Raw genomic sequence first — 20143 nt, 5'->3', positions numbered from 1 at the left:
TGAAGACAGTTCTCTTGGCTTAGTGATTCTCTTTAAAAAAAAAAAAAAAGGCGTTTGGTGGATATTTACCATAAACAGATTCCAGAACCTGTATTCAAGTATGAAAGACTGAACTGTGAACCTACACACCTAACTGAAGAAAAATGGGAAAATTCAAATACCAGTGTTATTCTGACTAAGCTCTACATGAAAACGCACTGCCATTGTGTTCTCTCATGAGAGGAATATGTGAGGATGAAAAACAGTTTTAAAATATCAATTGTTTATTTTCAGAATCAAATATTGATATAACTGAGGTTTTTTGTTCTCTAAGGTAAATGTATTGGGTAAGTCAACAAATTTAGGCGTTCTTTATTGTGTTACTTTAGCACGTGTTAGTGGGGCTGAGGTAGGATGGTTGTCAACTCAGAAAGATTTAGAGCAAGAAAATGAAAATTCACCAAGAAAAATTCACCAAAAAAAACATTTTAAGACTCAGATTTTCAAAGCAGTTTACACTTCAGGCAGTACTTTCAACTTATTGTTGACTAGTGATATATTAAATAAAGTTGTTACATTTAAAATTTAAATTGAGGACTTCCCTGGTGGTCCAGTGGTTAAGACTCTGCACTTCCAGTGCAGGGAGCCCAGGTTCGATCCCTGGTCAGGGAACTAAGATCCCACATGCCGCGCAGCTCGGCCAAAAGAAAAAAAAAATTTAATTGACACAAAATTAGGAAAAATAATTTATCACAAAAATATGAAATGTTTTTTAAACATTAATTATAATGAAGTATTAAAGAAATCATTGTCCATACTTCTTAAAGGAATCACTCAAAAGATGGTCTGACAATTGTGTATCCTGCTTTTAAAATAATTTTGTAGGAAATCCTATCCATAATAAACTATCTTACATACTTTAAGTCTGGCAATATGCATATGATAGGAATTTTCAAAGAGGCTATTCCTAGAAAAAAACTGGGTGGTTTGTTTTTATATTTAAATTGCTGCAATAGATTTTTTAAAGGATGATATGAAAAAAATTTTGACGTAAACATTCCATAGACTCATACATATTCTCTACCTTGATATATAAGATGGTAGCCTATAGCAGCAGTCAACATGAGTTGAGGGTGGGCAGTGAGGAGGGAGACAAGGTAGAGAATGAGTGTTACAACAAAGATAAACACATCAATTAATTTCCGAGATACTCATTAATACTTCGAGAAGACTGGTCTCTACTGAAAATTTTGGGAGGACACTCGACAATGCTACTAGGCAGGTTTCAACGGTTTTTGAAATAGCGGTGCCAGCCATATCACTGCCTAAATTTCTGAAGATAAGCAATATACACATATCCTCATAAATTCACAAACAGTATGTGAAACAATAAAAATATCATATGCAAAGTCATTTGTTGTAAAGAGAGCAGTAATAGTCATTTCACAAGCTAGTCATGAATTTCATGGCAAAAGTAATGAACAAAATTTGACTGATTTAATAGGTGAAATTTGCCAACACATTCTTTGACAGCAAATGAAAATCAGAATAAGTTTACTTGCTTATCCAATAGATGAAATTGTATAAGACCCAAGATCTACTTCAAAACACACTATGCAAACATGCTTAGATCAGGAAATTTTCAACATGTAAATTGTATGTGATTTAGTTTCCAGGAATTTTGTAATCTAACCTAATATGCTGGGTAGAATTTCAAAGTCAAGTTAAGAAATTTTGCACTGAAAAAAAAAACAACACTGAACTTACTAATTTCAAATGAACTTTCAAATAAAAGGTAGTTGATTCAAAAGAAATTAGCCCACATAAAAGAATACTAAGCTTAAAATAGTTATGTAATGTAAATTGTAATGCACTGTTACATTTTTTAAATATTATAAAGTAAAATACAGGATACCCTTTACTTTTATAATGAGTAAATTGTAAATATTGCAAACAGTAAAACATTTTGGGTTTCTTTTTTCTCCTTGCACTTTTAACTGTTCTTTTAATACTGATGACTTACAACAAGAAGGCATCATATTATGCAGTATCCAGTATCTTTCACAGTTCCCTTGGCACTCTAGGTAATGTCCCTTTTGAGTGCAAGAAGTCCAGGGTAACATTCTGGGCAGCAGAAGCATGAAGATGGACTGGAGTTACGTTTGGGGGAAAGGCTCATGGAAAGTTCTATTAGGACGTGGAGCCAGAATTCAAAATTTCAGATCCTGAATCTTCAGTGAGTAATGAAACTATTTAAGCAACACAGGGGAAAAAATCTGTAAAGGCCTATTGGCAACAATCAATTCATAAGGAAAGTATTTGATTTGGCAAAAGCAAGTTCATTATGCTGAAGCATATTAGGGAAATACAGATTCTGAAAAGTTATTATTGATGTTTATGATATCTACCATAAAATGAAATTATTTATAATGAGACTGCCTTCAAGCCTCAGTGGGATTGTGAAATTTAAATTCATACAGTTTTTCTTTCTCTTTTCCTGATATTAAATGTAACAAAATATAAAAATCTCTGATAATTTTATTAGAATTTCAAAAATGTAATAGTGGTAGTTTTAAAAGTCAAATAAAGTTTCCAAGTTAGATATGAATGATAAGATATATATATGTATACAATATCCTACCTCTACATGATTGGGAGACGAGTGGAAATAATGAAAACTGAACAGACTTGTAGCAATAAAACAGAAGAGGGTAGAGCATGAGGTAACTGGATGGTGAAGACACAAAACATCTACTGCAAAGTGCTCTTAGGTTCTGAGAAGCAGCTGGCAGCTCAGGAAACTGAAGTTTCAAGAGGTCAAGTAAGTATGTTCTAATTTTTACAAAACCTCTATGTTTTCCTATGTTAGTCCACACCCGCACACTGTCTTTTCTTTTTTGTTTTTTTGTATTCAGTAGTTTAAGTGTGAAATAAAACAAGAATACAAGGATGTCGTGTCACATTGTGCTCTACTGAGACACAATTGTGGAGGCAGAGGAGCACGGTGGTTAAGAGCCCTCGTTTTCCTCATCTTCCCATGGAGGTTATAATAGAGCTTACAGACACAGTGCTTGCCCTTAGAAGTATGCCTGGCACATGGAAGTGTTTATTAATTTTTAGTTATCTGTCATTGCTCTTACTATTTTTAAAAACAGACAGCCCAAGTCATCTTCTCCTTGATTATTGCAACAGGATTAACTAATTGGGAGTTTAAGGAGCAAAGAGAGGAGAAACATAAATAATCCAGCCTAAGAAAAAGTTAGAAGGGTGAGGAAGATTTCCCTGAAGGGGTGACACGTGAGTACTTAAGTCTGAGTTAGAGCAAGGGATACTACAGAATGCATTCTAGGGAAATGAATCAAACATACGGGATCTGTAAACGCTGTGGGCTGTGGCAGGTGAAGTGCGGAGGTGACTAGGAAGAGAAGGATGAGGGCCTCAAGGTTGCTGACTACATAAGCAGGGGCCAGGTCACAGGACAAGCACCCTGGGTGCCATTGCAAGAAGTCTGGGTTGATCTTCTTTCACGTCCGAAAATTTACACTCAGTGCCTTTCAGTCAGGACAGACTTGTTTCAGAATCCCCAAAAGAATGACGCAAATAGATTAACATCTCTTACATTAACCATTTTCAATTGGTGGCAAAATGTTATTTCAATCTTAATATCTTTGCAAAAATGGGCTCAAGGTAACTTCCCAAATTACAGTACTTAGCAGAGCATGTAATGATACATCAAATTATTTTTCTGCGAATAGTTACTCAGAAGCATCTTGGAAGTTAAATGGAAATACAATTGAACTAATTCATGTATTAAACTATGGTTGACCCTTAAACAACTTCAGAGGGTTAATCCAAGTATAATTTATTGTCGCCCTCCATGTCCATGGTTCCTCTGCATCTGGGGATTTAACCAACCAGAAGCTATAGTACTGTAATATTACTGTTGAAAAATATCCATGTATAAGTAGATCTTCACAGTTCAAACCTGTGTTGTTTAAGGATCAACTGTACAGAGTAGATAAATCAGGTAGCTTAAATCTCCATTTGGAGAAATTGTCTGCCTATTTTTTTTTTAATCTACCATTCTTTCATATTTTCACTGTATTTGAAATAAATTCCTGAGTTAAAATAATAGCAAAGAAATAAGTGTTTCTATTTTATGAAAACAAAAACAAAACAAAAGGTTTTAATGCATTTCTCAAGTCAGTTCTATTTGGTAATAATATAGCTGAGAAGGAATTTGGCCTTGCTGACTTTCAGCTCTGTTCTTCACCACTGGGTCAAGCTGTCCTGTCCTGTGCCCACAGTTCAAAGACCCTTAAATTATGTATTTACATGATAAATCATATTTGCTGAAGAAGTTATACTGTAGCAATTTCCCCTCCTTTGGGAAATTTCTTCAGTGATCTCTTAACAAAAAGGAAAAGAAGTTGGAATTTTCATCCTCTATACATAAATTTCAGGTCCAACTCTAGATCCAAAAATCATCAGATTAACCCCATTTTCACACCACTTATGTTCTTTTGAAGGTATAAAGCCTTGGCTTTCCAGTTGAATTTCCTTCCACACCCAATAAAGAGAAAATACCTAGCAATAAATTTTGTACTTTTGATGGGATATTTATTTAATTGGTTTGAATCATAGATTCAGTGATATTTAGTCCTCAGAGTGTAGGATACATTCTCAGCTTTTTGAAAGTCTTGGAAGTGGAGCTACTTAAGCTCAATAGCTCCCCTTAGTGGTATCTTGCAAGAAATTCACCAAGAAGCAGCTTTTATAAAGACTTGGACACAGATATTTCTAAACATCTGGAAAACTGTGAACTGATATTCATAATTTGAATAATTCTCAATAAATAAATTATATTTGTGATTCTAAGGAGAACAACTCTTTTATTTATAACCGCATTTAAAAGGGTGATTGAGCATTTTCTGTGGTTTTTATTTTTACTTGGAACTTAAAATGTATGTAATTTAGGAGATATAATTCAGGATCATTTCCTTCTCTCTTTGTTCTTTTTAATATGTTTATTCTTTTCAGTTCATATTTCCTTGATATATTTTTAAAAGACTATCTGCAACTAATTTTTGTTTTGTATCTAGGTGTCTATTCCAAATGTACCTAATCAGAAAACTTGACTTAAAAATTAGTAGCTACAGTAAGTCAAAAAACATATTTGATATCCATGGGAAAAAATATAAGAAAATAAATGGTAAGCCATGTGATGTGAAATAAACTTTTTGAGAGTATATGTTTAAGGAAATTGGATCTTCTGTTGATCTACAGCTATGGTTCTTAAATGAAGCTGCACGTAAGAATAAACTGGGGGTGAACATGTTTTTAACTGTAGGTTCCTGGGCCCATCATGAAAACTACTGAATCATAATCTCCAGGAGTGGCACGAGGAATCTGTATTTTTCAGAGTCATCTGCGCTTGGAAACCTGGTCTGCAGAAGGCCCTAGGAGGTGTTTACATAAATGGCTATATACTATTGTATTAATAGAAAATAACTTCAGAATCTCAAAAATGTCAATCACCTACTCAATTATGTGACACTGACTTGCAACAAAATCTTAAATAATACGCGGCTATATGGTCTTCACATAGACTTTAGCTACTCTTTTAAAAGTTAAGGCTCAAAAATAAACACCAGTCATCACCAGTACTCACTTCATGGGTTCTTATTACTTATAGAAGTATTTCTGAAATAGAAAATAAGGTCACATGTTAAACTGGTCACAGAAATACCCAAACTCTGCTTTGCTCTCAGATTCTGATACTTGCCCTTCTCCAGTTTTCAGTACCACTGGTCCTCAGGACAAACTCCCAAAATGGCAATCAAGTCCTGTCTATTGTTCCAGCTTCTCTGGGTAATATACTATATATAAACTCTGATCAAACCAAGGAAGTCTACTTCAGTTCCCCAGATTCACCATGTCCTTGCATGCCTTCATGCCATTGACATATTGTTCTCTGCCTACCGTGCCCTTTTCCCCTCTTCAGTCTGGCAAACTCTCACTAATTCTTTAAAGCTCAGCTCAAACATCACCCCATCTGGGGAGTCTTTTTCAATCTCCATTGGCAGAGTTCAATGCTTTTCTTGCTCTGCAACCTGTAGATCTTGTGCATGCTTCTATTTTTGCATTAGTGTGTGACTATATTTATTGTGTCTGTCTCTATATCTCACTTGTATCCCCAGGTTTTAGCCCAGTCTTTGGCATGGGATAAAGGTTTAATTTGTGTTTGTGTAATGAGTTAATAACATTCGCTTTCATTTCTCCCATGGTTAATGTGTGCCATGCACTATGCTAAGTGCTTTACAAGCATCTCACGCAATCCTTAAAAAGTTTAGCAAGTAGTAATGATTATCCACATTTTAAATATCAGACAATTAATCCCGAGAGATATCAACAACTTGCCAAAAGTCACACAAATAACTGGTGACAGACCTAGAATTTGAATACCATGTTTTTTTTGACTCTAATGACAGTGTTCTTTTTTTTTAATTTAATTTTATTTTTTCTTATACAGCAGGTTCTTATTAGTTATCTATTTTATACATATTAGTGTATATATGTCAATCCCAATCTCCCAATTCATCCCACCACCACCACCCCTGCCCCCCGCTTTCCCCCCTTGGTGTCCATATGTTTGTTCTCTACATCTTAAGACAGTGTTCTTTTTTTTTTTTTTGAATGTATTTTTTTTTTAATTTTATTTATTTATTTATGGCTTTGTCAGATCTTCGTTTCTGTGCGAGGGCTTTCTCTAGTTGTGGCAAGCGGGGGCCACTCTTCATCGCGGTGCGCGGGCCTCTCACTATCGCGGCCTCTCTTGTTGCGGAGCACAGGCTCCAGACGCGCACGTTCAGTAATTGTGGCTCACGGGCCCATTTGCTCCGCGGCATGGGGGATCTTCCTGGATCAGGGCTCGAACCCGTGTCCCCTGCATTAGCAGGCAGATTCTCAACCACTGCGCCACCAGGGAAGCCCAAGACAGTGTTCTTAAACATTACATTTCTATGCAAAGGCTCAGATTGTACTTGATTGCTAATAGCAATTTCTTTTTGATGGTTTCTATGCAAAGTCCACCCATGAGGGTGGAACATCGAGGGAAGATGAACATTCTTTTAATCATTGGAACACTCTACAACACAATTCTGGTGCGCGTGTGTGCGTGCACACACATAATCAATGAATGACAAAACACAAACATATATATGTAAGATTGTGATAACTGGAATGCTTAGTTTGCATAATTACCCAAAAAAGTATAAAAATAACTATTGACCACATTAATGAAAAGTCACCAGAATAGAAAAAGAAATCCTCTCTAATGAAAACCTTACCAAATTTCCCAAATTGCATGTGATTTTTTAATGGACTAGAGCCACTCTTCTGCATTTCTATTTCTTGGACAAGAGGAAAATATATTACTTACGCAAAAGGGTAGTTAGCATTTCCAACCACTAACACATGGCCTGCAAAAAGTAATAATCCCATTTTTCTATTGTGCAATAGCCCTCTGTTGGGCAACAACAATGTACAATGTGCTAGTTTCCTGTTACTTTAGTAGAACCTCCCCTTTCACTCACCGCCCAGACTAAATAGTTATTCCTTGGATAATAAAACTATGATACTGGGTTTCAAGCTACTTCCAAGAATGTTTCTGCCCATATTAAGAAATAATCATATCAGTTTGCTAATAAGCAGAAATGCACTATAAGTTTGAGTACGTTGTCACATGTAGCTAGAAAATATATAAATCAATCTCTGACCAAGAAAGAAGCAATATATTTTTTACATATCCAAAACTTTATGGTTGGGATCACAGCTGTAACATGTTGGACCATCATCAAGAGAACAATGTTAAACACTGAACTTTTGGATGATTTCCATAAAAATAACATTTCGTTTGGGGTCAGTAGTTTTTATGGAACTTTGGAATGATTTTCACTGACAATATTTTTAGAGCTGAACTTGAACACCTCCAAAATGCTCTTCAGAATGGAAATATTATGTAATCTAACCTTTGCAGCCATGTCCTTCAGAAAATCAAGCATATACCATAAAAACCAGCATTGCTCTCTTTCAGTTCATGCAGATTTGTGAAAATTAAATTATGGTACATATTCAAGAAAGTAAATTAACTCTTCAGTTTTCTCTATTTAGTTACTAAGTTTATGTCAGCTCTTCAAATGTGTAAAGCCAGCATAAAAAAAAAAAAAACACCCTGAATTTCTTCTTTAGAAATCTTATCAATCCAGCAATATTGTTTTAAGTGAAAAGAAAAATGGAATTGGTGAATCAATATACAACTAGTCAACCCTAGACATACAGTCAACTCTAATATTTTTTGCTCATCTCTACATATCCAAAATAATTTGACTGATATTTATTTTACGTGGTCTGAGTTCTCATTTTTGTTAACTGTCCTTTTAGAGTCCAAAATTTGGAGGTGTGTTATGTTGAGCCCAACAAGGCAAGTTTTCATAAAGTAACTGGAAGGTTTTGTAAATACAGTCTCAGGCAAAGCTAGCTGTGGCATAAAATCCGAGGAGACTGTGTTGGCCGAGTTTACGAATGCAGTATTAATATTGGTTCCTAGAATTCCATAACCAGAGCTCAAGAAAAGGAAAGCCAAACCACTGAATTCAATATTTGCAGCCTATTTCAGGACGTGAAAATATTTTGGTTCTGTCATGCAAGTAATTTCTCCAAAATACTTTTGTCCAAAGTGACTTTTTGTAGACCAAAACTAATTTCAGATTTTACATGGCTCAGTGTGTAGGGATACACCCAATCAGAATTTCTCCCACACCAAGGAGTAGTTTGTTCCTAGATTTCATTTACTATATTGATTTGAATCAGTAATTTTTCACTGGGATATGTGTATGAATGGAGGTTACTAAAACCATGCCCTTGAAATTATTTTACACTGTAGGTTGTATATGTAAAATGTTAACATGATAATAAAATATCTAGTTAATTCACTAATTTGAAATTTAAAAAAACGATTCATCTAATTTGGTGCCAGACTCATGCATTTGGATTAAATTACTCTCTCCTAAAACTGTTAACAGTTCCCCAAGGCCAATAGAATAAAATCCATTTCTTCACCCTGGCTCCAATCTTTCTTGCAATATGCTTTCCTGCATCAAAACCTTTAAAGTCGTGTTGATTCCACTTTTTAAAATGCCTCAGAGTGTGAATCTGAATAAATCTGTGCTTCAAACCCAGTTCAAGGTCAAGGTCCTCCATGGAATCCAGTATATTCCAATAAATATCTACTCATTTGGTTGATAGAGACACAAAGTCCCTGCCCTCGTAGCTAATACCATAGGGTTATCTATAAGTTATAGACACAGCTACCCCTGCATGTAGAGAATTTGTGATGGAAATTACTTTCAACATATAAATACTTGCATTAAAATATAATTATCCTGGTATTCCTCATGAACCTTTATTTGCATATTTGTTATGCAAATTAATTCTCTTCTAGTAGATGGCTTACAGATATATCAGCATATTGCAAGTATGTAACTGCTACTTGGACAATTTTGAAAACAAAATAGTGCCTTATGTAGGAGCCAGATAACGTATAGACATTAATAAATTTCTTAGATGGCAAGAAATCTATTCAAAAATTTCTATTAAATATCCATAAATAGCTATCATGTAAAATAATATTCATATCAAACTTACAGCAATAGAACCCTCTGGAATTCAGAACTATCATATATTAATTGCTTCATTATATGTTGTATGTGTTTCATGTTTACATTGCTTGAAATATAGCACAGCCTTAATAAAGACTAGTTGAATGAATGATTTAAATAGTAGATATTTGGTATCTGTGGGCATGGTATGCAACCTAAGAGAAATTCAACTAGTTTTTAAAAACTTATAATAACCAAATAGAACATGATTGAATGTTTTTTTTAAACGTGTATGCTTTCATTTCAGGAAAAAAAGGAAGGGAGAGAAAAAGAAAAAAACTTAATAAAGAAGAAAGTAAGGATGCAATACCTGATAACAAAGGTCTGGAGCCCAGCAGAGAAACTCCAGAGCAACGAGAAAACAAAGACAAACAGCAGCAGAAGAAGCGAAAGGTCCAAGATAAACAACAGAAATCGGTATCAGTCAGCACTGTACACTAGAGAGTCCCATGAGATTGTTGTAAACTCGTGATGCTGCTATCTCCACCAGATGCCCAGGACAGGTGCTCTAGCCATTAGGACCACAAATGGACAACGTGTCAGTTACTGCTCAGTCTAAACAACATTCCAGATAGTTGCTATATTCTTCAGACCAGCATAGTTAACAACAAAGAGCTGAAAGTTCAAAGAAGGGATGTTTTTGAATCGTTATCTTACGTGCTTCTGTGCGTTTTTAAGAGACAAGAAATTTTGTACATAATCATCAATAGGCTATAAGATGTAACAACATAATGATGACATCTGGAGAAGCAACATCTTTTCCCTATAAAAGTATTTTTTCGAGCTATTGTTTAAAGAAGCAAACGATAGTTCTGCAAATTCAAAGATGTGGTATCCCTTCAAAAGAAACAGGAGATCAGAGGAGAGAAACATCTTTCAAAGGACAGTGTTGTTTTGTGCAGGAAATCTAGAGAGTGCTCAGATATTAGGGCCTGGCATTTGGAATCATAGAAATTATCACCACAGAAACAACTGTTTTAAGCTTGATTCTCTTGCCCTCATTTGTCCTTCTGCAAGAAGCATGAGAGTGCACATATTTACAGAATTAAATATACTGTATGGGATTGGCAAAATGTGGAAGAAACCATAGAGTTGGAGATGACTTTTGGGCTTTCCAAAACCGTGAAGGGTTATGATTACCTGGAACAGGTCTCCAGTCTATGTCAGCATTGTGTGGTTCAGCCTCTGCTACCCCTTGGGTTATGTAAGTCTGTAAACATGTACCTGTAAGTTACTTCCAAAAACAAATCATACTTATTAGAAGAAAATTCTGATTTCATAGAAAACGAAAACTAGAGCAAGGAAAATATAACATGTTTGCAAAGTCATGTGTTTTCTTTCTCTCTCAACGGAGGGGGGGTGGGGGTGGGGAACAATCTTATTACCTGCTTAATGGTCCACCTGGAACTAAAAGGGATACTACTTCCTAACAAAGTGTATCTAATGGGGGGAAAGCCACCACAATAAATATATTTGTTGATAGTTTTTAAAGCTTTGTTCATTTTGTTTTATTAGAAAATTGGTACTCTTAGAGACTCCTGAATTAGGGAGGAGGATTCTGTATCCTATGTAATTCAGAACATATTACATTTCTCAGTGTTTGCTTTTGGAATCCACTTTTATCTGAGCCATTGGAGATTTACTTACAAGGTATTAGAAGATATTTATTCAATTTTTTTCTTATTTTGATCAAAAAATTGTAGTTATATGTGCAGGGGCCTCCCTAAATGATTTCACTACTCCCCCTTCATTGCTTCAAAATTAGCATCTTTTCTTGTGTGTCGGCTCCTCCTGCATCTTGAACATTTGGCCTTTTCTTCTCCATATTTTCTAAGTCTGTGGATCTCTTCTGGGGATTGAAGTCACCCTAGCTGGAGGCCTCACCAGTATTTCAAAGAGGACACAGCCAGCCCAGGGCAAAAGGAGGCATGTGCCACAGAATCTCATGACCCACCATAACCTTCCTGTTGTTGTGGAAGGGCACACAACTAGCCTGTCCACCAGGCTTCCTAACCCTCTAAAGATCACTGCTTTCTGAAGAGCTGGCAATGAATCTGGCTTCTGGCTGCTTATTTCTGGTCATTCTTTCTCCACCAACTGTACTGTTCATATGGACTATTTGGCTTAATTCTCTTTTCCTCTTCCAAGATATAAAATTTTTGAATGATGTGTTCCTGTTTCTTACTCTGGTGTTTTCTTTTCTTGTCCACGTGAGATGTGTTTCAACTAACTAGATATATTCCCAATGTATAAAAATAATTCTATCTTCACGTATAATTTATGTCACTAAGGAGAAACAAATCTTTTCCTACTGAGCTATATTAGGTGGAAGTATATTCCCATCTTCTAGAACTTAGGGGTGGTCTCTATCACCATCTTTGTCCTCAATCTTTTATAGTCAAGCATACGTGGCCAAATTATTTTTGTGTATTTTCTATGTTTATCATTGTCTTCATTCTTTCAACAAGCAATTACTGGGAAGGTCTACGCCTGCATATGCAGTCCTGGGAAAAAGCTTAAATAAACCAGGACACAACAATCGTGGCAAATGACTATCATGTCTTCCCAGGTGTTTTGACTCAAGACTTTTACCCTGTGGTCCCCCAGACAATGGCAGATAATCTAAATCCTTGATGCAGCATGTAATTACAAGTAGAAATATTACAAAGGAAAAAGAAATGAAAACTAGCATTAATGGTCACACGTTGGGGAAATATAAGTGAGGACAAAGATAACATCAATTTTAACTGCAATTCTCAATCCACACGTAATAGATCTTTAGGCACATGGAATCATTATCGTCTTCAAACTAGCAGCCTACTCAACTTTGAGCAAAACCTCCTGTTTAACTTCTGGTAAAATTCCTGCACTAGTCACAGAAGGCATTAACTTTCTGCTCTGATTCTGTCTCTAAGATCTGGTAAACTGTTAATGATAACAGATGGCTGGTAAATTCTTGATACAAAGAAAATCGAGGGAGTGCAGCAATGGAAATCTATGTCTGATCTACAGTCCTGTTCTAGTCTCCAGATTATAATAGAGAGGAGGTCTCTCTTCTATCCAGTCAAAGGTGTTAACCACTGCCAAGTTACTTAACTGCTCTGGGTCCCCATTACTTATGTGCAGCATGAAAGAGGTAGACTAGAGATCATCATTGGCAGGGAAGCATGTGACCTTTCTGTTAGTTCAGGGTGATATCCCTCATAACTCTTCATTAGTGACAGTGTCCTTTGGGTTCCCCAAGCCTGCTTTTCCAAAAAGTGGGAATGTATAGACACTTAGATGAGAATTAAAAGGTTCACTACTCAATATAATAATTATTCTATATATAAATAAATATCAATAAAAATAATTCCACAAGCCACACACATAAATCAATTTTATCTTGATTAATATATGATATTATCCATATAGGTTCACACATGTAATAATTTCAAGGAATAAGTATATATGTGAGAATCATGGAAATGAAATGAATAATAGGAACCAAAATGTAAATACCAGTTTTGTCTTGGATCTTCTTAAAATTAAGAAATCACCTATTCTTTAAAGTATGCATTTTTTATAAACGGACATAAAGATACTATGTCTTTCTCATAAATATATTTTAATAGAAGAACTGACTAGACTCTATCTCAGTCAGACTGAAACTATTTCTGGGCAAATTAGTCGGGAACAAGGCCTCTTTCTAAGGCTGATTTGTTACTTCTTGTAACACAGAGTTGGTCTGGAAGCCAGTATAAATTCACCCTCCACTGAAAGAGTAAGATTACATAAAGCTGGTGGCTGGATCAACTGAGACTTTTCCTGTTGCAAATAGTGACATTTCATCTCACTAACTTAGTAGTATTAACATTTTTTATTATATTCCTACTTCTAGAGTTATTAGAAAAAGAAACAAAACCTAAAAATTGTACCTCCTTTGTGCTAGCCACTTACCCTTTGACTAAGTTACATCATGTAATTATCCCTAAAGCCCTCTGAACAGGTTACTGATATCTTTGTTTTTAAAGTGAGGAAACTGAGGCCCAGCGAAGCACCCAAAGTTACAGAACCAGCAACCAGTAAGCCTGGAAGTCACTCCAGCTCTGCCCCTGCTCCTTCCCCTACCTCATAGCTCTTAAAATCCTATTTATTCTTAGCTCCAAAAATGTCCATGAACACATTATGGGAGTATTTTCTTGTGACCTGAACTAGTACCTCATAAAGAAGAAGCTGAGAAGTCAAATCACAGAGGCCTTAACCCAGGGTAAGACTCAACTCTGAATCTGAACTCAAATGTGACTACATGTGTGAGTGTGAGTGTGAGAGTGTGTGTGTCTGTCAGAGGGCCTGTAGGCTAGCTAGTAGAAGAGTTGATGGGAAAAGGAGAAGTGATAATTATGTTCCATCAGTAAAAGACCAACATTCAGACAAAAAGGGAACAGCAAGTGTGGCTCCTTGGGAAAGTCCTGGATTGCTATAGCTCTTCATGACTGTGGAATGACTCACAATTCAGTTCTCTTTCATTGTAAGCAGAATATTGGCCAGCTCTATCATCTTTTCCCTGAGTCCTTGTGCATAGTTAAAATAATACAGGAAGAAACATAAACAGGTCTTTTTCACTATTGGAATTGCCAAAACAACTTATTCAGATAATGCCTCACTTTCTCCCAGCTACATCAGACATTCAGTATCAATATTTTAATTGTCACACACCTTTTCTTGCCCATCCTGTCTCTCAAATGTAGCATGTCCATCATATAAACAGGTTTTAAAAAATGAAGGAAAGAAAGAAGAAATGGATGGAGGAAAGGAAAGGGGGAGGCAAAAAAATAGTAAACACAACTTTATTCATAGTCCTTAAAATACAGTTGTAAGAGAACCTCAATTAATAAGAATATTCCATTAGCTGGAAAATTGGCAACATGATAATTTCAGAAGACAGAATTACATGACCATAAAATAATCTGATATATAAACAGTTTGAGAAAATATCTTACACTTTTATATCTGCATTGATGCAATGAAAAATACTGTTCAAAATGATGTTGAGACAATCCAGGATATTGAATCATCTACTAAAGATTAAGTTTTACTTATAAAAATAGAAAATTAGTAAATACATATTAGAAAAGTTTTTAAGAAAAGGTGAATAATAACTTTAATTACAAAAGATTTCTGGCTAATTGAGGTTTAACTGGTATGCTAGCTTTTATACTATTAATACCAGTTACTATTTTAGTTATCCCTATCACATTTCCATCATGAATAGATTTTAAGCAAGAGAGAGTTTTTTTCAACCAACTCAACAACCCGTTAAAAATGTTAGAGGCACCTACTTTTATAATAAAATCTGAAATAATACAGTACATTTATAAGTGCTTTGAAATTATAAAGCACAATAAGTATATACACCACAATTGTTGCTAGCTAGTCACTAACTAAAGCAACACATTGCCTTTTCTTTCTCCATTCCTCACACTGTTGATCCCACTGGAGAGTTTATTCTTAGAGGAAATTATCCATATCACTCCCAAGAAGGGATTAATAAAAGCACAAATTCCTGAGTTGACCCCATATTTGAGAATTCAGCATGCAGTTTTTCCTTCTGGCTTATTTTTCTGTAGCTGCTGTCAGTGGAGCTACATCAAAGGTGGGGCAGGAGACACCAATTCACTTTGCAACTTTTGTGGTAGCCAAATACAATAACATAAGTTACCACTAAATCTTGATTTTATACCAGAGACATTTTTGAGTCAGTTGATGCTACCATGTGTGCTCTCTGTCCCCGGACCAACCACGCACACTCTTGGCAAGTCCCAACCTCCCAAGAGGTGGAAAGTTCTTTAACAGATCAGTCGACCGTCTGGCCATGACAGTCTCAAGGTTTGAAAGAAAGAAAATAAAAGAAAACTTATGATCCCAAAAGAATGGGGACCCTTAGCTACTCAGTGACAACCATGTACTGCCTCACCCCTCTCTTCCAGAATGTTAAACAAACAAACAAAAAAAGCCACATTCCTAGCCTTGGGGCATGGGTACTGGGGTCTCCATGATGGCAATACCAATCATCCTAGCCAGTAGCCTCCTTCCTTGCTTTGGTCCTGTACTTTGCTTGGTTATGTTTTTTTGGTTGGCTAGCTTGAGAAGGAAAAAATGATTTTTAAATCATTAAGCAATGATGATTTAATGACTTGATTTAAAAAATTAATCTCAGAATAAGTTGGAGGAGAAATAATTTAGTAAGTTCCTCTACTCAATATAAAACTAAGGAAAGACATTATTTTACACTTCTTAAAGAAGTAGTTTAATAAAATCAAAACAAAGAACACAGAAAAACAAAAATAAGAACACTTGGTATTTAACATCCAAGGGATTTTCCTCATGTGGTAACTATTTAGAAGCAGATCCTATTTATCACTAAGCTTGCCCCTACTGATCTTTTTCCCATAACCATTAAGAAACGGTTATGACTCATTTTAGGAACACACCAAATACTACAGGAAAATAGATTGTAGTTTATCCAAACCAGCAGTGAGAATAATTTATGAATCCAAAAAGTCATAGACAAGCAGAGTCAGTTTAGGAAAGTCGTTCATTTTCATGCAAATGAGTCCTAGCTTTCTTGATTGCCATCTTAGTCTCCTTTGAAATGTTGAAGTTTTTAGGGTGGGAGGGGGGAAAATGAATTATTGTTGTAAACCAATATTTCTGCTTGTTGACTGTGGAATATTTAAATATTTAATATGCAACATGTGAAAGGAAGGGTCAAGAGAATAGAGCTTAATTTGTATCCATATGATCCAATCAAATGCAAAATGCTACAATTTATAGAAAGGAAGAGATCATTAGAATGTGCTGCTCCAGGTCTCCAGATTTTTCAAATTTATTATGAAAATTATTCTTTCCACAATCATCAAAATAGATTGTTTGGTCACAGCCATTCCTGCAGGCCAAAGCAACTTGAAATTCAGGGCCAGTATCAATTTCCTTGCCTCTACCCTTTCCACCCCGCCCCCCCCTTAGCAACCAGTCAATTAGATAATAAATAAAGACTAAATTAACAAAGAATAATTAAAAATTAATAAGTTTAAAGAAAAATTACTGTAGAAAAGCATCAATTGTTTCAGGTTTAATATAGTCACTATGGGAGAGTAATATAAAACTAGTCAGTAGATGTATTTCCTGTCTGTCTTAGTCCATTTGGACTGCTATAACAAAATAGCAGAGCCTAGTAGCTTACAGATAACAGTTCTGGAGGCTACAAGTTCAAGATGAAGGCACTGGCAGATTTCGTGTTTAGTGAGGGCCTGCTTTCTGGTTAATAGATGGAAACTTCTTGTTGGGTCCTCACATGGTGGAACAAGTTAGAGATCTCTCTGGAGCCTCTTTTACAAGGGCACTGATCCCAATCATGAGGGCTCCACCCACATGACCTAATAACCCTATCTCCTAATACCATTACAACAGGCATTAGGATTTCAAGATGTGAATTTGGAGGGGTACACATTCAGACCATAGCACCATCCACTAATTAGGTATCATTTAAATGAATAAATAATCAAATGATAGATTCCACCATCCTTATTGTATTGCTAATTAGCAACAGTGCTTTGAGGGGCCATTAGAGCTACCCAATTCGATTTAGTATTTCCATGTGTATAGGTTACATATTCTCTTAAACTTTTCTGTCAGGTCTCCAGGTAGAGGTTAAAGCCTTGTATTATTTTGTAATAATTGCTCTACAATCCCTGGCATCTATAGTAAATATTAATGTTTTCCAGCCTGTAAAAGCAATAAGAAAACATATTATTGCTTTTGTAGTTATATAACTTTATGTTTTGATACAAAAAAAAAAAGAAAATTTGAAAATACAGAAGTCTAACTTTGCAAAGAAAGTGATTTAATTACCAGTTTGAAGGAAAAGTCTTTATCTATGAAAATAAGACTGAACTACTGAACTAGCTAGCAAAACTACGCACTATCCAAGCAGTGCTTCAAAAGACTGAAAAAAATAAAATACACCTTTGAGTAGCATTTCAAATGGAGAAGTAGGTGGGTGTAAGATTATTTTGGACCCTCAGAGAAAAGTAGCATATTGCCTTGCTTTTCCTAGTGTCACTTAAAACACTATACAAAACTCAAATATTAAGTTAAAAGTGAATTGAGAAGACAAATTCATTCCCAAATCACTTCTTAAAGCTTGGAAAGAAAAATAATGCTAAAGTAGAAGAAAATAATTAAAAGTGGAATCCCCTGTACATTCTAATTTGCAAGATGAAACTTCAGTTTTACTACAAAGTGCTGCATTATGGTTCTAAAGACACCCCACCAGCCCTAATCCATAACTGTCCTCAGTGCTTCCCCAGCCTTCATTGGATACCACATTCCCAGCTTCTTCTGTGCACGGCCTCCAACCTGTACTGCCACAAACTCAGTGCTAGATTTCCCAATAGAAAGTCTAAGGGATTCGCAAAGCAGAGGTAAAGAAAAGCAATCTTTGAAAAAAAATTGCTGTTTTATATTACAAAACAATTTTTGAAGGAAAAATGTTATTCAATATTACCGAAGTGGCAGTGAAGTAGTCACAATGAGAAAAATGAGAACTTTGTTGAAATTTCTCACCCCTGTTTTACAGTTTAATATTGTTTTACTTTGTAACACATGAAGGAAAGGAATGACAGCATCGTTCAGCACAGGAAGCCTCCACAACCTTGATCCAGCCCGACTGCAGTCATAACCACCTACTGCCCACCCTCCTCCACACCTCCCTGGTCCTAAGCCTGGTTTGAGAAGCACCAGTGATGCTATCCAAACACGAGGAACTGCTCTGCATCCTGGGTGCCTTGGGAAGATCTCTAGCTATTCCAGTTTCAACCTGGACAGGAGCCAGATTTGTAAGCAAATGCTCAAAGTCCCAGTCACCCCTTCTGCCTTGTGTTTCTTTCATTTCCTGTGTGGGATAACTGGTCCAGAAGCTCAGCTTTACCTCCCAGGATGAATCATGTAAAACCTTACAGGACTGGAAAAAAATAAGGAAAAGAAAGAAAAAAAGGAAAAGAAAATTCCAGAGTCCCCATAATGAAAGAACATGAGAGGAATGAGAGAGAACATACTGGAGGTTACCAGATGCCCCCATTCTTTCTAGTGCTGGGTAGCTTTAACCCACACCCACGTCAATTGTCTTTACTTCAAGAAGCTGTCTCTATAAATAAACTGACCAGTGTATCTTTAAAACACAAACGGCTTGGACTGTAAAAATAAACTTTGCAAAATAAATACCAAATAACATCTGGAGGCAAAGCTTTGGAGGGGATGGGGTGAGAGAGAGTGCTAACTTTTCTTAGTTCTATTACTAAAGTATGGGCTTCGTTTTTTTGTTTTGTTTTGTTTATTTATTTATTTTTGGCTGTGTTGGGTCTTCGTTTCTGTGCGAGGGCTTTCTCTAGTTGTGGCAAGCGGGGGCCACTCTTCATCGCGGTGCGCGGGCCTCTCACTATCGCGGCCTCTCTTGTTGCGGAGCACAGGCTCCAGACGCACAGGCTCAGTAGTTGTGGCTCACGGGCCTAGTTGCTCCACGGCATGTGGGATCTTCCCAGACCAGGGCTCGAACCTGTGTTCCCTGCATTAGCAGGCAGATTCTCAACCACTGCGCCACCAGGGAAGCCCTGGGCTTCATTTTTTAAATTTAGGACATGCTTTCCATTATTAACCAAACACAAACCAAAGATGTACTAATTTTACTTTAAAATCCCAAATAATGTAATACTGTCTGTAATTATGTCTTTGAGCTAATCTTAGCAATATTTTAGCTCTCTTGTTTTCTACTATTTGAAACTAAGTGTTCAGTTACTAAGCCACTTCATTTAGATATGAAAATGGTTTGTATTTAGCTCTAATTATTATTGGTGCTGGTAGACAAGAAAAATACCCCCTTTTGGCTTGTGAAACTAAAATCTCCAATGTAATGTACTAGGAAGATGCAACATTTCCATCCTAAAAGAATACAATAGTTATTATTACATTAAATTATTTCTCCTTGCAATGACAAGCAAAAAGACCATGTTCCGTCTGCTTCTCATACGCATCCAACTTGTGGGTAGTGATTCCATTCAGTTAATATTTATAAAGACAGCAACTGGTCAGACACTCTTCATATGCAAGATAATTGCAAGGAATGCTTGAGTCTCTCCTACTGAATTTAAGGATTGTTGTGTGGATACTTGCCCCAGAGTCACTTTGCTTATTTTGTGTAAAGTTCTCATAAAATTTTTGTAGGTGACATAGGCATTGTATGTCCAATGCCAAAGAAAAAAAACATTAGAAACTTCTGTAATTTTGTAAGTAAATTAAGACCTCCAAAAAAAAATATTTTCGTGCCTAATTTATAGTGAATAATAATAATCAGCTTAATTATTCCAAACTTATATACCCTCAGTTATTTCTTCTTCCTAGTTCATAAA

At 35.9% G+C, this 20143-nt stretch overlaps 1 protein-coding gene across 2 annotated transcripts in view; it reads left to right on the top strand.

Annotated features, from left to right (window-relative positions):
* The window catches only part of RSPO3 (R-spondin 3), a 111134-nt gene that overhangs the window by 71241 nt on the left and 19750 nt on the right, over nucleotides 1-20143 (top strand). The window contains exon 5 of one of the 2 annotated variants that reach the window (XM_082474954.1): nucleotides 9946-11189. The exons of the other annotated variant lie outside the window; for it this stretch is intronic. Within the exon in view, the coding sequence (XP_082331080.1) occupies nucleotides 9946-10139 (194 nt within the window). The 3' untranslated portion in view covers nucleotides 10140-11189. Of the gene's footprint in view, nucleotides 1-9945; nucleotides 11190-20143 lie in introns of those variants that run through there. 2 annotated transcript variants of the gene reach the window in all.

The sequence above is a fragment of the Balaenoptera physalus genome, assembly GCF_965194825.1.
Source record: "Balaenoptera physalus genome assembly, chromosome: 9".
Lineage (NCBI taxonomy): Eukaryota > Metazoa > Chordata > Mammalia > Artiodactyla > Balaenopteridae > Balaenoptera > Balaenoptera physalus.
Note: the sequence above shows the minus strand (reverse complement) of the source record. Positions and strands in the feature narration are given on the sequence as shown.